This window comes from Periplaneta americana, chromosome 9 (assembly GCF_040183065.1).
Source record: "Periplaneta americana isolate PAMFEO1 chromosome 9, P.americana_PAMFEO1_priV1, whole genome shotgun sequence".
NCBI classification, from domain to species: Eukaryota; Metazoa; Arthropoda; class Insecta; order Blattodea; family Blattidae; genus Periplaneta; species Periplaneta americana.
The window spans coordinates 163,558,433-163,578,996 of record NC_091125.1 but is presented as its reverse complement, the minus strand read 5'-3'; the positions used below and the strand labels follow the sequence as shown (position 1 = coordinate 163,578,996).

At 34.8% G+C, this 20,564-nt stretch overlaps 1 protein-coding gene across 6 annotated transcripts in view; it reads left to right on the top strand.

The window, feature by feature from the left end:
- The window catches only part of LOC138706705 (transmembrane protein 164), a 136,413-nt gene that overhangs the window by 63,469 nt on the left and 52,380 nt on the right, over positions 1-20,564 (top strand). For 4 of the 6 annotated variants that reach the window (XM_069836305.1, XM_069836304.1, XM_069836302.1 and 1 more), the window contains exon 6: positions 4,315-20,544. The exons of 1 other annotated variant lie outside the window; for it this stretch is intronic. In XM_069836305.1, the coding sequence (XP_069692406.1) occupies positions 4,315-4,572 (258 nt within the window). In that variant the 3' untranslated portion in view covers positions 4,573-20,544. Of the gene's footprint in view, positions 1-4,314; positions 20,545-20,564 lie in introns of those variants that run through there. One more of the 6 variants, XR_011334062.1, reaches the window with a different exon arrangement.

Here is a 20,564-nt window from a genome sequence, read left to right as displayed (position 1 = left end):
AAAAAAATAATCCGAAATGTTAAAGTATATTAATTAATATTTTATGATCGATTTTATGAAACGCTGTAGAAAAGTGAAGGTATATAACGTCTAAATTTCTAATATGATGTAATGTATTAAATGCCTTTTGTGTAAAATTAATTAGATTTGTTTTGGTAGACCTATGGATATAAAATCCATGCTGATTTATATCAATTGCATTATGAACATGTCGAAAAATTCGTGCATATAGAATCTGCTCAAATACGTTGGATGGAGCACAAACTATTGCAATGGGTCTATAAAATGTTATTAGTTATTACTAGACTTCGTGGAATTGCCACGAGAATCATAAGGTTTACTACGCACGCGGTATAGACTGTATGAGAAAGGGGCGTGCAACGGACGGAGTATGCCTCTGATGTAAAACACTGAGCAGTATACTGCGGTTACAATAAAACCTGTATCCTGCATTCAAGAGATATAATGAATAATCATTGAAGTAGGAAATGTCTAAACATGTAAATACACAATTATTTTGTAGTGAGCTATATTAACTCTTAAAATTTAATGTAATATACTCACATCATTCTTGAATATGTGCAGTGAAGAGTTACGTACATTTTGAGCGACTGCCAAAGTGAACCTCCTCCGATGGTCACTCAAACAGTTTTTATATTGGGAAAATGTACGTTCAACATCACACGATGTAATAGGAGCATTTTTGAAGAATGGAAAGTCACTACTTTTTAGTGCACCAATTTCAGACTTCTCGTCGTGACCTGATAGTACATAATTTATAATACGAAGTTGTAAATAGGCAGAATTTTTAGCAGTAATGTTTCTCAACTTACATTTTACTTTTTCTGAAATTAGTTAATTGTTATTTTGGATAACGGTTTGTGATACTTTATACACTATATTAAGGGCTTCTGAGAGTTGTAGTTTAGACGATTCTAATAGGATGATGCTTTTGGACACGATTTTAAAATTAGAATCAATGAACAGAATATCTTCCAATAGCTGTTGAGAAGGCAATGATTTTACAGCTGCAACAGCGGAACTGTCTGCGCTATCCAATGCATCAATTACCTCCATTATTTTGCAGTAAGATTCTGCATAATAATTATTAGCAACCAACCACGTTTTCCAACGGGTCAAGACTGGCTGCAGGGGTAAGGGTATTCCAGGAGAAAATATTATTTGGAACAGCAACACTCTCATTGTGGCATGTTTGATTGAATTTTTGTCTGCACTGAACAAATGTTAAGCTTTGACTGTTTCAACCACAGTAATACAAAAACAAGTGCTTACATAGGTATACATTAGCTGTAGCTGCTCTATCTATTTGGACCGGTCACAACTCTTAACATGAACTGCTTATACTACGAGACCGGGCGGTCGCTCACCTCTTCTATACTACCGTACATCGGCAACCTGATTGCATGCTGCGTGTGGCAATTCAACGAAGTCTAGTTATTACATTACTGTTCAGAAGAACTTATCTGTAACTATTTTAAGATGAAACACTGATAATATTTCTGTAGATACTTTTCAAATTGCCAGCAGTTTAAACATGTTCTCGTCTGCATAAGAATTCCACATTGTTAAATTATGTACATCTGACTCTTTTTCCTTAACCAAGTCCTTTCATATGGTGAATTTCCTACGGAACAGTCAACATTTTTTTATACTGTTTTGTTTGTTTGAACTTCGGTTGCAGCATATTTACATAGATACTCTTACGATATTGTTGGCGTGTAGAGGCGTTCTCTTAATCTATTCAGCAGTGCATCCATAGAAAACATGCCTCCAGGCGCTTTATCTATCACAGTATCATATTTGTCTAGAATTTGGCCCCCCGAGTTTGCGCAGTTAGTGACCATTCTGTTAACATTTACTAATCAAGAACTTGTGTCATTTGTTTCATAGAATATATGAGTATTAATTTACATATTTAAAGGAACAGATGTATTATAGAGGCTACCCATCACCATAACACTCAGTCAAAAAAAAAACAGTCTACGGAAGAAATGGATGATTGGACTTTTTAGTAATCAATATTCCATAAGCTGTAAATGCTACCAAAATAAAGAAATTAAATATAATTTTTCCATTCCTTTATTGACAAGGTGACATTTTTTTAGTTGTTAGTAATGCAAAATTGAAGGAGTACACGAGACAAAGCATGTTTTTCAATTAGTAACGACAAATTAAAGACTAGGCTTCAGACAATGAGGGGCACCACCCCGAAACTAGTCAGCCATGTATTGTTATAATATTAACACAGTGAAGAAATTATTGTTAATCAGCAAATTAAAGAAATAAGTAAACGTCTTCTTATATTTTTGGTTAAGGGAAAATACTTGTCCTTAACGAATACTCATCCCTGCAATGTTGTATTTTCCGTCCAGAAGAAATACTCATCTTTTACGAAAACAGTAAACATTCGTATTTTTTTCCGTTGGCAACATATTTTATATCGATTGTGACACCGATATATATTCATAGTAATATTCATATCATTCAACCAATCAGGAGCATGGCGCCTACAATATATCTTTTCCCAATTAAATAAACATTGTTTTTAAGTAAAGCTTCAAATTTAAAATACTGAAAAAGATTATTGTGAAACGTAATACATTGACTTGGAAATAACTGTTTAAATACAGGGTGATTCACGAAGTTTGTCCTGGTTTATGGAGATGATTCCTGAGCCTATCTGGAACAAAAAAAAGTAAATAAATTAATGGGATCACACTCATAATTAAGGAGTAACAACACATTTTCGAAACACGTTATAGTGAACGGAGCGCTAGGCATGTTTGTTGCCATAAATACGTGCACAGTGTTGATAGTCGCTAGTTGTATCAGGTTAAGGCACAAACACGCGAAGAGTTGCTTCAATGCATTCTGGATGCCACGGCGATAAAAAGGAACAAATGTGTGACGCTGCAAAATTCTACACATGCAGTTCACACCCATGTGCACCGATGCCTTGCGATTCAGGGAGACATTTTCGAAAATGTGATTTGAATCCACTCTAAATGAAATACACTAATACATAAACAATAAATTGTTTATATTTTAATTATTTTTTGCATTTTTCTTAGTGAAATCCTGAAATAAAAGTTTTTTTTTCTGCTGTTTCAAAATTGTCGTAATTACATAATTATGAATGTGATCCCATTAATTTATTTACATTTTTTGTTCCAAATAACCTCAGGAATCACCTCCATACACCGGGGAGAATTTCATGAATCACCCTGTATATGTTTCACAATTTGAAATCACTAAAATAAAATTGTCAGGAGAATGGCTCTGACAGTTTTCCATAATGTTCCAACAAGCACCAGGAAAATTACATCATGTTGAACTCTCAAAACCTTTATATTATCTAGTCTTTGCACAAATCGCGACACTTTTTTTTTCTGTCAGCGATACTGAACTCTGTGAGAACCGGAATATATTTTTCACCTTCATATCAGACAACACTTAAGACTGTTAACATACAAATTATATGCTATGTGGTGTGTGAATAAGCTTCAGGGCTTCTACCGCGTTGTCTTGGTGTTAGTGGCTGACGTTTCGACCGCTGTGTTGTGGTCATCTTCAGAGCAGTTGTTGGATAAGGAAATAGTCTGCGAGCTCGTGTATATATATAGTAGTCTCGATGAGGGGAGTACTTGCGGTGATAGGTCGTAGGTTCTCCTTCTGGCATCTGATTGGTCCTACGTTGTCCAATCCGGTTGAGGTCTGTATGAAGGGGAGTATTCATATTAAATACTGGCCCTCATACTATGAATACTCCTCATAATATGAATACTCCCCTTCATACAGACCTCAACCGGATTGGACAATGTAGGACCAATCAGATGCCAGAAGGAGAACCTACGACCTATCACCGCAAGTACTCCCCCCATCGAGACTACTATATATATATATATATATATATATATATATATATATATATGAGCTCGCAGACTATTTCCTTATCCAACAACTGCTCTGAAGATGACCACAACACAGCGGTCGAAACGTCAGCCACCAACACCAAGACAATGCTGTAGAAGCCCTGAAGCTTATCCACACACCATGTACACCAGCTGCGGAAGCCTACACGAACACTTATATGCTATGTTATTGAAATGCTAACATAAACTAAGCCCTGCAACGAGATAGGTTACGGTACTACAGTGTGGAAATCTATCGATTCATGAAGTAAGAAGAAAGAAGCTCTTTTCCTTTTTCCTTCCATTTCCTGCTACCGTATATGTACTTCCTTGTGTGGAAATGTTTTTAGTATTATGAATACGTTGTTGTGGTTTGTTGCAGCCTTTACAGGTAAATCTGAATCTCATGTTATGTCCAATGGAGCTCGATCCATTTTATGGTCCCTATTACCGCATTATTGCTGTAGCGCATCAGGCAATACTCTGTCCTCTGACATGCAAAGCCTTCTGCGCTCTTTCCTCACTTTTCATCACTCCGAAACAACACGTCTGTCTGGGCGAAGATTCCTCTGAGCTGGAGCAATGCAGCAGATGCACCAACCAGAATAGTGTCAAGAATAGGCATCCACACAAGGACTAGGGCTACGTTATGTTGCAGGAATGTATGGTACAGCCTTGTGGATAATATTGACTTTAAAGCAAACCACGAAAGAGTTTCCAACTCTGAAATTATGTTTGACAACAGAGTTTCCAACTCTGAAATTATGTTTGACAACAGAGTTTCCAACTCTGAAATTATGTTTGACAACAGAGTTTCCAACTCTGAAATCATATTTGACAACAGTTTCCAACTCTGAAATTATGTTTGACAACAGAGTTTCCAACTCAGAAATTATGTTTGACAACAGAGTTTCCAACTATGAAATTATGTTTGGCAACAGAGTTTCCAACTCTGAAATTATGTTTGACAACAGAGTTTCCAACTATGAAATTATGTTTGGCAACAGAGTTTCCAACTCTGAAATTATGTTTGACAACAGAGTTTCCAACTATGAAATTATATTTGACAACAGAGTTTCCAATTATGAAATTATGTTTGGCAACAGAGTTTCCAAATCTGAAATTATGTTTGACAACAGTTTTTCCAACTCTGAAATTATGTTTGACAACAGAGTTTCCAACTCTGAAATTATATTTGACAACAGTTTTTCCAACTCTGAAATTATGTTTGACAACAGAGTTTCCAACTCTGAAATTATGTTTGACAACAGAGTTTCCAACTCTGAAATTATATTTGACAACAGTTTCCAACTATGAAATTATGTTTGGCAACAGAGTTTCCAACTCTGAAATTATGTTTGACAACAGAGTTTCCAACTATGAAATTATATTTGACAACAGAGTTTCCAACTATGAAATTATGTTTGGCAACAGAGTTTCCAAATCTGAAATTATGTTTGACAACAGTTTTTCCAACTCTGAAATTGTATTTGACAACAGAGTTTCCAACTCTGAAATTATATTTGACAACAGTTTTTCCAACTCTGAAATTATATTTGACAGCAGAGTTTCCAACTCTGAAATTATGTTCGACAACAGAGTTTCCAACTCTGAAATTATGTTTGACAACAGAGTTTCCAACTCTGAAATTATGTTTGACAACAGAGTTTCCAACTATGAAATTATATTTGACAACAGAGTTTCCAACTTTGAAATTATATTTGACAACAGTTTTTCCAACTCTGAAATTATATTTGACAACAGAGTTTCCAACTCTGAAATTATTAATACAGATAAGTTCTGTAGGACTAAAAATTAATTACGTAGATCTGAAATTATATTTGACAACTTCTCAATTTTATTATTACTTTTTATGAGGAGCATTTTAAGATTAGTAAGGAAAGCATTCCAATTTGAAAATATTATATATCCGATATAAAAGAATTGTAATTTATAAATTTTCATTATTGATGACAGGGAGGATTAATTTTAACGTGGAACATTTATGCTCGAGGATCAAATGGAAACCAGTGGCGAAGCTCTTAAGAGGCTTCTGAGGCTTAAACTACCCAAAAAATTTGAGTTATTATACCTAGTAATACCTAGTAATCTTATTGTTCATGTTATAGTTGTAATCCCCTGGTAGAGGGGCAGAGAAGGCCTGACGCCCTTATCTCTACCAGGTTAAATAAATAAATACTAATACTAATGCCTATAAGTTCGTAATAACTATGTATTGTAACACTTGATTGCACTCTGATCTTTCCATATATTAAGTTATTGTTGGCAGTCATTCCAGAATGCAGAGTTCAGTGCGAGGCTTGTGGCAGAAGCCTTTAAAGCAGGGGTCCTCAATCTTTTGAAGATTTGAGCATTGCCCATATGTAAGACTAAGTGAGCGAGCACCATGAAATATAATATGTTTTGATTAGGCCTATATGAATACACAAACTAAATGAATAAACAAATACAATTTTAAAACATCATTCATACAGGGTAATGACATCCTTTAATGACATCCTTGAACTTGAATGTTACTCAGAATTTTAGTCATATCCAAGGAGAGGTCGCTTGTAGCTAAACGTAAACAGTCCTGCAGATGTGAATTATTTAATCGTGATCGTGATTGAGGTATTTCATAAGCTAGAAAGTTTTTTTTTTTTTTTGCATAGGTCGGTTGTCCCGAACATAGCCAGACATTTGAGAGAAATATTCCGCAGTATTTGAAACGTGTTTGTAATCAATTGCTCGACCTGAGTAGTAGCTACTTATTTTCGTAAATATATAATTCCCTATTATTGCATAAATAATGTCTCATATTTATAAATTGAAAATAAATTAATATTCTTCGTATGAGTTACATTTCTTCATACATTGCAAAATAACAAATCTTAGTAAATTAAGAAATAATGTATTAAACGAATGACAATTGAAGGGTCCAGGGGAATAACGATCTAAGTAATTTTTTTTTTAATGAGCTAATGGTGCCATCTGTTAGATTAGGTCAAGTACTATCTTCTAAATGTCATTTCATTGAAGAAATGTGATCAGAGTCCTGAATATGAGGGATAGAAATTTGAATCCAAATGGAAGAATGATCAAAGTCTATGAATTGTATGGAAGAATGATCAAAGTCCTTTAATTCTTGTGAGACAAAATAAGAACATAGTTTATTGGCATGTTTGAAGGGACCTAATATGTTGTTAGGTTGACCAAACTGTATTAGTGTTGAATTAAATTTTATCACCACTGTTGTTAGTGTTTAATCAAGGCCAAATTTCAAGACCTGCAAATACTAAAAAGATTCTGCTGTGAAGCTGTGCAGGAGTACTACAATGCCTTCCCACAATATTGTGCAGTGAATAATGATGATGAAGCATTTCCACTACCAAATTGAGAGTAAGATGAAAACTTTAATTTTCTTCCGCATCTATTTATGTAAAATCACTACAAATTCTGATTGTTTTTCTATACCAGAGAATATAGGTACAGTATGTTCAATGGGACATTCTTGTGAAAAACAGTATATAAGATTCAAACAGTTTCATACTATCATTTATACTATCCCTAAGTGTATTTCTTAATCAATATTAAATTTCATTGTTTCTCAGTTAGTGTGTATAGATTGACAAATCGAACTGAAACCCTGACCGAGTTACTACGTGAGCGCTGGCTGTCTTGGGGAGGAGCAAGTGAGAAAGCATGGGGGGAAGGGAGAGAGCACTATGCACTATGTACCTGCAGGTCCACTCACAGTTTGTCAAACCTGCTAACAAAACCATTAAAAGGTTGACTAGTTGCCTGCAATGCTAGCATAATGGAACCTTCCTAGCCGACAGTCGAGGCAAAAATGAAGAATCCGTTATTGTGGTAATACTGGAGAGTGGTTCTTCTATTGGTCGCGATGCCCACACACACCCTCTCAGATATTTACGTGGTGATTGGTGACTGAATGACGAGGAGCGAGGGAGAGAGAAGAAAGAAAGAGAGAGATTCCAGAAGTTGGCATGTTTTACGGGGTTTTACTTGAAGTTGTCAAACTATAAATGGGTTCATTGAATAAATTTTTTTTAAGAAAGTGTGACTTTGATCGTTATTCCCCTGAACCTTTCAATTGTCACAAGCATTAAACATTTGGGTCAGCAACAACAAATTCCACAATTTGGGACATCTGGCCAAAATCTACGGCTGACCACTAGAATCCAGAATACAAAGCAGAGGTTAAATGAAAAATACAATATGATTGCGGAGAGAATACGGAACAATGATAAATTTAAAAATAAAGTACAATTTGATTTCGGAGAAACATGAGATGAAAGTACATTGAAGAATAATGAAATGAAGTGAAAAAAAATTACATAATATTATACAAGTGATTGTGTAAAATGGATAATGAATCTCTCAATACCATTAGACAAATTTTGTTAATATCCTCATTAGAAAATTTAAGAGAAACTTAAATGAAGTTCCCCTAGCGCCAAAAAGAAGTCCTTTCACAATTGAGTAAATTAAGTCAATGAACACTATATAAAATGTACGTAACAACTGAATTAGACATGCCAACAAAATAGACTGTAGAATAACTCTTCTCGGGTTCTCAGCCAGGTGAGTTGGAGATTAGCTTCCAAGCTTTCGACGGCTAGCTCTGCCATCTTCTTCAGGGACGAAGTGTTGGAGATTAGCTTCCAAGCTTTCGATGGCTAGCTCTGCCATCTTCTTCAGGGACGTCCCTGAAGAAGATGGCAGAGCTAGCCGTCGAAAGCTTGGAAGCTAATCTCCAACTCACCTGGCTGAGAACCCGAGAAGAGTTATTCTACATCAAACGCCGGGAAAGCCTCAAGTCATACAAAATAGACTGTGTTCTAGTTGGGGAAACACATTTTGTGTTTAGTTTATTTATTGAAACTTATTGTTCTCTGCTGCGAATGGTGTGTTTTATTATTAATTTACGGCCAACATTTAAAACTGTAGTCAACTATTTCACTATGGAAAGAAAACTTACTATAAAATGCTTCAAACTATGACGATTAAGTGCAGTACAGTATTTGTTTCAAACATTCAAATAGCTCAAGTAAATTTACAAACTACAACCATAATTAAGAGTTGGGAACCCTATAAAACCACAGATACATTATAAATATAAAAATAGTCTGTACATTAGATATTAATTTGCAGTTGAATGTGGTGAAAATAGCCTTTTAATGCTGTAATAAAAGGTTATTTTCATGTATTATCACACCTTGTAATTTCGAAGTACTATAATGTAAATACTTAATCTAATTACAGATTACATAGTTACTATAAAATAAAAAAATAGTCCTACTAAATTTTAAAATTATAAAAGCAACAATACAAGGTCTCGTCTATGTAAATAGATAATAGTGCAATTTTATTGTGGTTGCAAGTAATGAATTGTAACCTAAACAGTAAATGATACATTCTAAGTCAGAGGTCTCCAAAAAGCGTATCGTCTTTCGGGCTCTCGATGCTGCCCGCCGAACACAGGGTGCTGTAAGACTAGAGAAGAGGGAGGGACTCGTACCTCAACAGATGGAAGCGGTCAGTGGGGGATCGCGGCAACGGTGTGCTTATGTTTACAAATAATAACAAAATAATAAGAAATATCATACGTTTGTACATTATTTTGACATACTGGAGCCCCGTCTGTTGCTATTGAAACAAGCCATTGCAAATTTAATCTCTTCTGTTCTATGGTGCCTTTCAGTGCCTGGAAAAGATCTTCTCCAGTTGTATTTTGTAATTACATCTAGAAGACATTCAGACACAGTAAAATGTTCATTAACTCCTCGGATGAAAATGGATAGGTGAGCTTTCGTCCAATGCAAGTGAGTAAGCTACAAGCTGGTTAATTGTGGTTTCGACTTCAGATTCAATTACATTTACAATCTTGAAATTCCTTCTCTGAACTGAAATTAGAAACAATTTAATTTTCTTAAACTTTGACTTTGTTCTGAACACAGTATTTTAGTAACGTCCTGTATGCACGATTTTACAAATGATGCTTCTGTAAAGGGCTTCATCGATTTTCCAATATTCCAAGCTAGAACATAGCTAGCAAGAAGGTTTTGTTGTTTAATACTGAGGACACGTGTGTGATTTGTGTTTGTATTTTCTTATTTTATATTTATCAAAATATTTGTAGGCCTACGCACTTCACCTAAAATTAAACGAAAAACCATATGTTAGTCATGCGGAATTGAGTGTAAACGTATTGTAATATACTGATTATTATGTATAACCAACAGTCATACGCATAGCCCCAAAATAAATTCTTTTCACATGTCCAACATGCCTGTAATTGGTATGATACTGTTTGTGAAGAGTCGAGTAGTGTCGTCACATGTTGAATTTTAACAAACCCTTAAAAATGTTCGAACAAATTAAGCATTTCATATTCTCCCCACTAGCACAAAAAAATATATGTATTTCTCTTCTCATTCATCCTTGAATGTACTACGTCCATGGTTACAAGACACTGTGAAACGGTGGAACACGCCGGCCAACACAATGATAATGGCAGTCCGCCACTGCTCTTCGTTTACGCATAAACATTAAGTACAGTACAGGTGGGGATGGGTGAGGCGGAGCGCGCTCATTACGTACTGGCTTCGGTTCCGTTCAGGGGCTTACTCGCGAGTACGCTTTTGGAGACGTCTGTTCTAAATCGTATTCATTTTTGTAAGCTAGTCATGTTAATATGAAACTGATCTCTCAGAGTGACGATCAGGCCATGAACTATTTAGTACCAGTAGTAATAGGAGTTAAGTTGCAGATGAGGCTGTGAAGCGGACAGGGCCAATTAGAAAACAGGAAATTCAATGTCCAATGTTTAATATGTAGAAATTAGATCAAATTAATGTCTTTAATTATTGCTCTTTATGCAAACAAAAACTATGACTCACTCTTATAAAAAACGAAGAAATCGTTTTTGCTTTGTTAACACTGTCTTGAGCTAAACAAAGATACACTGATAACTTGTAAAATAGCTAGAATTTTTTTAAAGGAATTTAAATTAAGGTTTAATCATGTCAGATAACATGTATAGACAAGTCATTTAAATGAAACCTTGACCTGTGTAATTTCCCCTTGCTCTTTCTTCTTTATTTTTATGGAAATAATTTAGTTAAATTTTGGACTATTTTGTTGAATACAAATATTTATATTCTAGAAATTAAACGTCATAATTATTTTTTGTGAAAACTGTTACTACTTCGTTATTGGTCACAAACAAGCCTAACATAAACAATACAGTTTACCCTTACTTCGTTTATTAGGTTATATTCATAATATTTATATTATAATTATCCAAAGTATCGTGCCATCAAAAATATATGTTGATACAGTACTTTAAACAGGTTGCAAGTTGGTCATAGCAATAGTGAATTGTTAAATTTTCTGTATATCAGGCTATAAGCTTGTTACTCCATTACTGAATAGATCTCTATGTAAAGAAAATTGCTCATTCTTTTCTTAGCTAGTTAGGAAAATAAAGTTAGAATACATCCAATCTATTCAAAAAGCATGTCTAGCTCTTTCACAGATGTTTTTGGAAAGAACATTAGATATGAATCTGTGAAAGGTCGCACGAAGTTGTAGTCTAAATAACATTTAATTTTTCGGTATTCTTGAGATGGGTGATGTCTCAGATTATCATAAGCCAGAATACGATTTCTTGATACTAAAATCTGTACCGTAACTGCAGTACAAAGCCAGAATTATGAAGGATGAAACATATTGTAAATTATCTTGGTTTAGCTTGAGTTCATTTTTTTGTGTGTGTGTGTGTGTGCGTGCGTGCGTGCGTGCGTGCGTGCGTGCGTGCGTGCGTGCGCGTGCGCGTGCGCGAACATTGACATTGCATAAAATTACATTTCAAATGTTGAGAGACTTCGTATTCAAAAAATTAACTCGTTTTGGATAAAAATATGAATAATCTTTGAATTTATATAAATGCTTTCAACGGAAATCAATCACACAGTATTTGTATTGGTACTCATGATGGGAAGGTAGAGTGAGATAAGTAAAATTATTATTATTATTATTATTATTATTATTATTATTATTATTATTATTATTATTAGCCGATTATTGTCATTGTTATCATAATTATCATTATTATTATTCTGTGTTGTTATTATTATTATTATTATTATTATTATTATTATTATTATTATTATTATTATTATTATTATTATTATTATTATTAAGGGCAAGGACGTTTAAATAAGATAAGGCCCAGTGTAATATAAAAATTGTTATGTAAAACTTGTAAAACGCTTCTCACACCAGGTAACTTTCAGGGTTTTTTTTTTTTTTAATTTGGTTTATTAGTCACAGAAGTTGAAGAATCATTATGTATCAGTTATATGATTAATGCCAAAGATCAGGGTGTGTAGTTTTTTGGCCGATGTCCAATAATATCTACATTCCAGTTAAAGAGTGATGTTATTAAATAAAACTTGAACATTAACAGAACCAAATAATTGATGTATAGTTCCTGATTTCACCAGTATAATATTGTACTAATCAATCTTATTGTTAGGTAACAATTAACATGTCTGGTTTATATTAGTTTTGTGATTTGTTTTTCAGTCTTCCAGCAAAAAATAGTAGAAATACGCTACAGTTTTTTCTTGTGAAACATATTGCAACTGTTACATGATATGTAGGGACCGGATTTTTATGTAATTCAACCTAACCATATATAAATAACAAATCTTTGCGACTCTCGTAATTACCATTAATATATTAAAATTTGATACTACACATTTTTACATATTTACCCCACATTACATATTATGGCTTGATATTACATAAATCTACATATTTAGGGGTTTTATTCATTTTTGCTTCTCTAAAAGGAAAAAAAAAAAAAAACTTCTGCTGGGGAAGTTTACAATTTGAAATACACAGATTTAAAGAGCCTTTTTACCTACGCAAGAAAAGATATATTTCGGGACGAAACATAACATTCTTAGTTCCAGGAAGTAAAAGAGGCACTCACCCCATACCGCCCACTGTAAATGTGAGTGAACAAAAGGCAACCTTTCTCCTACAACTAAGTTACCTTGTATTGTAAAAATCCCTCAAAGTAGCGTTGCCTTCATGCGGTGAATGGGACGAGGACGACATGATTTGTCTCCAACTGTAATTGTTCTGCACACGTCTTAACAAGCCATTCCCATGCAATTTGCAACCTTACCCACCCTCTTCCTAATCCTTTCAGGGAAAATCCGTGTCAAGTCTGGCATGATCCGTAATAAAGTAGCCGATTTTTGAAAAGAAGCTGAAGTAAAGGAACAAACTGGAAAGGTGTTGAAAGATTAAAATAAATAGCGTTTTAGGTTGTTGCTTGACCTCTTTACTTTAAATTTAGTAGACCTATACGGAAATGGGATTTTCCGAGCAATTATTAAGTATGGTTCTCGGCTGGAATAAGCCTACCCTTCTGAATGAGACAGGAATGCCACTTTTCAAACAACAGTTTGTAAATGCGTATAGTTTGAGATTTTAGTAGATACTTTGTTTCTTACAGGGAGCAGCTAAAATGCAGGTGTCCCACATCTCCTCTTATTTTCTCCTAATCTAGTACAGCGAAACAGTGCTTGCAGTACTGTTGTGTAATTCATTTCACTCAGTTCTCTAGTTTTAGTAGGCCTACTTACAGTATAAAGTGCAAGTGAGTTTATCTACTGCTTTTAACTAACTAAAATGGCCCCTGTATCTTCAACCCTAACGACAAAAATAAAATCATGGATTGCGATGGACGAAGCTTTCACTACAGATGGAAAAATAGTAATGTGTCAAGTGTGCGGTAAAAAAGTCGGGTGCTCTATGAAATCACAACTGGAGAGTCTTATCTATCCTATATCTGCCAGATATTGATATTAAATATTTTCATGATTTTACATATTTTGTTACATATTCAGTTTATTTTTCTTACATAAATATGTACCGTCAATGCGGGCTACTTGGACCCTTAAGATGTTACTTGAACCCAGAATAAAAAAATGTTTACTTACCATTGGAGTAACTTAGGTGAAAATATTTGTAGAGATGAAATTTTGCAGAGAAAAAAAACCACAACTTTCGACACCAAACTGTTATTTTACATCGACGAAAACATTTTTTTCTTCTGGGTTCAAGTAACACCTTAAGGGTCCAAGTAGCCCCCGTTGACGGTACATATTTGACACCTTGATATTACATGAAAATCCGGTCCCTAATGATATGTATCCCTCCCACGTGTAATTGAGGCATATAGGAATCAGAGAGATTACAGTGCCCAGGTTTTCATAACCTTGGAACTAGACTAAGGTGAATTATTAATGCTAACAAATTTGATCGATTGACCCTCAAGAAAGAAACCTTATAAAGGCTACCACACATCAAAGCAATGGTAGTGGTAGGCATGGGCATGGTTGCAGTGGCATGCACAATGGTGATCAAGTCGTTTTACACCAACTCAGCAGTGGTGGCAGCATGGTCATTCCATACAAAATTTTAAGAATATCCCAGCGATGTCATGAATTTTTTTGGGCTTTTAATATAATAATGTTATTATGAAAATAAATTAAACTGCCAACTATGACTACCATATCATTAATATTTTAGTCATATGGATGACTGAAAAATAGGTGGCAGTTACATGTTATCCATCATTTAAAATATTCTAGACACCCTATATGAAGCGTAATCGAAACTAAACAGACGCCATTGTAAACCTGAATAACCATATTTTAATACCTTAAAGACTAATCCGAATAATATTAAGGCATAAAAACACCTCATTTAAAAAAGAAATAGTTCTATATTCGAATGCAACAAATTAAATTCCTGCGAATTTCATTCGTATTAAATAAAATCTTATTCCTAATCCATCTCTCAAGTTTTATGACTTTATCTAAAAAACCTGTGAATAATTAAGTTAATAAAATTATTAATTTTTTCTGCGACGGTTCAAAATCGCTTGCTATGTGTGGTGGTCGCAGCGTTTCGCTTGCTATGTGTGGTGGTCGCAGCGTTCGCAAGACTTTGTAACGATGAGTAATCTCAAACGTCCATCTCCCTGACCTTGATCACGCAACATTCTGTACGACGGGAGAGCATAGCTGCTGTGCTCCTTTGTTCCGGTGAGTTATTTTTATTAAAAACTGACATGATATTTAAGTCAACTTTCTGAAATTTTCACAGTGGAATCAATATACCCCAAAGAATTAAACACATGTTTTTTCGTCTGTAAAAATGAATTGCATTTATGTTTTATATTTTTTTTAATTATTTTACAGGGGGTAACTATTAAAAAAATTATATATATTTTTTTTTCATTTTAAGGGCGTTTATAAACAAAGCACTCCTTTTTTCGAATTGCATTAAAATCACTTTTCCATCTTCCTTTACATAGTAAGAAAACTTCAATGAATGCAGCCGTGTTCTTTGTTAAACCAATACTTTAAATTCTGATTGCTGCCAAACTATGAAAGATATAAATATAGTATTGCTTGAAATTCATGTTTAGAACATACAAAATAACCTACTACAATATTTTTAACTTCTGAGACATCATGGTTCAAGAACATACTTTTTTGCATGGAATGACCCAACAATCAGTTGAAGGAAACTTTGCAAATGTTGCATCGGTTATCTCGTCTTGAAGCCAGAATCGCCGCCAGGGATACAATTTCCTCTTCTCCCTTGATAAGAATACCTACCTTTCCCCTCAATATGCCCTTAGGGTCGATGAGGCAATAATTTATTGTAATCTTCTTACAGCAAACTGACTAGTCTCCTACATTGAGACAACTCATCCTGTGTGTGATTTTCCTAAGCTGCTAATATAAATATCGAGATGAGCCCTAAAAGATTTTTTTTAATTTTATTGGGTTATTTTACGACGCTTTATCAACAGCTTAGGTTATTTAGCGTCTGAATGAGATGAAGGTGATAATGCCGGCGAAATGAGTCTGGGGTCCAACACCGAAAGTTACCCAGCATTTGCTCATATTGGGTTGAGGGAAAACCCCGGAAAAAACCTCAACCAGGTAACTTGCCCCGACCGGGAATCGAACCCGGGCCACCTGGTTTCGCGGCCAGACGCGCTAACCGTTACTCCACAGGTGTGGACGCCCTAAAAGAAATGGGCCACCAACCTACATCCATCCCACACAAATTTTGGCATTTTCCAAATTAAAACCCCCTGAAAATCAGAGCCTTGGCTTTCGCTTGTCGTTTTCAGTATTCCAGGGCGAACTTTGTCGAGTGCCACTTGCACAGTGCTAGGGCTTGGACCCCTTTTGTTGCGAGGACTAAGATGCGTCCTTTCTCCACTAGCTGCTCAGGTTTTTAACATTTCTGGTGATTCTGCCATGCTGCTATTCTGTAATGATTTCGATATCCCTCCTCTAATGTTACTTCAAATGGAATGGCGAAAATCGGAGTGAGACTAGTGGCCTACAGGCTTAGAGATCACATAAATTCTTCTCAACCCCAATTCCCCTTGGAAGGACGCGTTTTCGCATACCTGTTAAATGTTTCTCCTCCTCCCATTTCATTCTTTCATTCATTCATATGGTACCATGGCAGCTGCTGCTATCTGGAGTAGATCGCTGCACTGCCCAGAATGCTGCCCACAAGATCGTTGCATATCTGAAAGCTTCTGTTGAGTTCAATTGGAAATATCTGACACACACTGACATAGCGCTTACCATCGCTCTGGTGTGTGATAATCTTTGATTACATTGGAGGTTCTGTAAATAATGGCATCTACAATATGGCTCAAAATAAAGTATACCGAAGTTCGATCTTGTTGCACTTGCATCTCAGTGATAATAAATTATTGATGTCATTGTTAATTATTACTTCAGTTGTTGCTAAAGAAGGCTGTGAAAGAAACGTAATCAAAATGGTACTCAGTATCCAAGAAAAAGAATTTCTCGTAGAGCGTTATTTTCGTTCATATGCAGTTGGTCGAGGTGGTGGAGCTAGTGTGATAGTAGTAAGCTTACAGTATGTGAACTTTATAGAGACGAGTTTCATGACGAATGATCCATCAAAGTGAACAATACTACTATTAGTGAGGTAATTCAGACGAACTGATGCATATTTGTGGGCAGGGGCGAATGCAAGGTATTCATAATCGTTTCCCCTTTTCAATTATTCACTGTCAGAGTAACAAAATCTACATCGACATAAGGCGTAGTCCTTCTGTCCATACTTCAATATAATCTCTGTGCTTAGTGCTGCGGCATTATAACAATGCTATCTTCATTATAGAGAGATCTACCACCTGGTACCGACCTTGTAATAAAATGAAGCTGACACCATATGAAATTTAACTTGTTGTGAAACATAGCCTATTCATCGTAATGAAACTTCAGTTACAGATGTTCGATGTCTGCCTTTATTAAAGTTGATTATAGAAAACAGTTGCTCACAAGTATAAATGTTGAGCCAAACATAGCAATCATTTTCACAGCCAGCCTGTGTAGTCGTGGGTATTATTGCTTATGTTTAGTCTTATAAAACTCAACCAGGCTAGTAGTATTATTCAAACGATCTTTAGCCCGTAGGTCACATTGAAGATCAATAAGTTCGAGCTGTAAATCGTTAAATGTTATGTTCCGTCTTTTAGATTCCTCCATACTATACTGTAGTAGTAGGTAAGCAACGTGAAACAGTTACTGAGAATAGGCCTACACACTGCACTCCACTAGATAGCTGAGTGGTCGTTTTCCTCTCCTCTACCTATAGCAAGTCTATGTCATTCTGACGTATCTTCCTCTCCGTTTCGGCGAGCAGTAAACACTGCTCTCCCGCTCCGAAGGAACGCGCGCGCTCGTTGAGTGCTGTTTGTGCAGGCTTGCTGTAGGCTGTTTCTCAATTAATTTTCATATTCTTTAGTTTCAGTATACTTCATTCTGGGCCATACTGTAGTTTTCCAGTCAACATAATTAACTCGATTCCCTTAATCCTTGTAAAATTATCGAAAATTGAAAGGTGCAGGCTGTTATAATCTATGTCTGATTCATTATTATTTTATTTCAGTTTAGATTAAAATGCTTATCTGTCCCGGTAATTTATTTCATATTACTAAATTAAGCTATAGCAAAATAATAAGAATGAAACTCTGGGCCAGAAATATGAGTTCCAGTTATGTTGATGATGATCTTCTTCTTCTTCTTCTTCACCTTCACTACACAGAGTAGGTACAATGGCCTGTTGTGGCTTCACGGTTGATCCTTTCCGTCATCCTTTCAATCTTTCGCAACAAAGAATTCTATTACAGCACGTTGTTGTGGGTAAAGAGTATCACTGATAAGATTCCATTTGAAGAAAAGGACGATGTATTTATTAAATTAAATAGATTTCAAATCGCTTTTACGTTAAGTAGTAGGAATTTTAAAAGAAACAAAAGACAAGAGACTTAGCTGATATGTCATAATGTCTTAACACTGCTAATTTTGTTGTATTGTAGTGAGCTCTCAGTTAATAGTACATTATGCAACGAGCCTATAATGATAGTAATTAAGACGCGAGTATGTTTGTTTATGAAACGAGCGCAAGCGAGTTTCATAATTTTCATACGAGCGTCTTAATTACCATTATAGGCAAGTTTCATACGATTTTTTATGCTCGACCATATTTCTAACTTGAAATTATTCAGAAGTATTCATTTTATTCGCATCTCACTGAAGAGCAGAAGTGACCTTGTGCAAGCTCGTAAATTGTGAGATGTGCGCAGACGCGAAAGTATTGATTTTTTCCGAGGAACAATAATGTCATTGACCTTGATATAATTTAGAGAATAACATGAACTAATTTTGATATAACCTGGAAAGTGATTTAGAATTGAAAAACGAGATGACAAATTGAATTTATATGAATATTATTTACAATTAACGCTAATTATTATAGTAACAGAACATAACCTTCTGCGACAGTATTGGATTTCCAGCCTCCGTGACGTTTCCCTCGTCTTTTGATTGCATATCCGAGAATAATCGAAAACCTGAACTTTAATGAATAGGTGTACTTTAATGACATGCATTAAAGGACTGCTACCAGGTGTATAATTACTACATTTCGGCATGGTCGAGCATAAAAAAAAATTCTGAAAGTAGATTTGAGGCTGCAGAGATGAGATTTCTCCGATGTGTGAAAGGATGCATATGAAATGCATGTATTAGGCAGGAACTAAAAATCTTTTTGATTACCAGTAAATATAAATGAAATCTTATATAAACTAATGTGCAACACATTTAGAAAGGATGTTAGGCAATAGATTCCCAAAAATTATACGTACTCGCCAACCAGAGGATGTATGTAGTGTACTGTACGACTGATTAAAGATACCGAAACTGGCTGTTAACCTATCCCTGGAAAGCAGAAGATAGGGTTGATAATATGACCTCATTTCAGAAATGGAATTGAACACTGCCAGTTGTCTGATGTGTGTTTGTTACATAGCAGTAATTTCAATGGTGATATTAATTACGTCATAATATGTTTTCCTATGTGTTAAGTTTTATTGAAATTCCTTAACGAGAATCGTGAAATGCCATTAACTTTCGAAATGATATTCCTTACATCTTCATATTTTTTTAATGCTTGTAACGTATGGTTCATAAAAAATACGAAATGTGTTATGTGACATTAAGTGCATAGACCTACTTTGATATACGCCACTGTTCCTGTCACTGTTTACCCTGGCATCGATATTAATAGAGTGTACCTACCAATACACAAACGATAGTTTCAAGAATTTAAAAATGTAACGCAAATTTAAGAGTGTATATATAATGAGGCACAATAATTTAATTAAAGGAAATTCTTAGCCCACATGAACTGCGAGCTGTAGTAAAGAAAAAAAAAAAGAGAAACTTCAGTGTAGTAATTTTTCTTAACATTAAAAGCTCTCATACTACAATGTCCAAAGAGATTGTTATCCAGCTATATAAACTGCAAACAGATTTTTGTTTTACAAGTGATAGTCTTGTAGATGTAAAATTTCGGGATATTATGCAGGAATATCTTGTAGTGTGTAAGAAACTATTTAGATAAACACTCCATTTTGAAGTTCCTTCTTAACTTACTATTTATGGAAGTTTCATAATATTGTGAGATATTTTCTTTTTAATATTGATTTTATTATCTGTAATAATATATTTTAATGTATTTATTATCTATCGTGCCCTTTGGCTTAACTAGAGACTATTAATCACCTCTTGACATATGATACGGTTTTGTATGACTTATATTGTGCAGGATAAGTACATGTACAGTGAAACTTAAGTTAACTACCTACCTAGCCTAGTTTTATAGGTGGTAACTTGGGCAGGATTGAAACGAAAATGTGCCATTCTATTTCTTCTTCAGTTCATCACAAATAATACTCCAGCAGAGAATTGAGTACCGTAACTATAGGAAATGTTTTTCTCATGGGAACATTCTTTCAGGTACTGGTATGAATATAATTTCCATTTAATAAATTTAATGAAATGTTGTATGTATGTCATAAATTGATTCTTCTCTAATTATCTTCTCTTATTCTCTATTATCGTTCTGCCCTTCACTCTTTCTATTCTAATTTCATTTTCTTCTCATTCTCTTCTC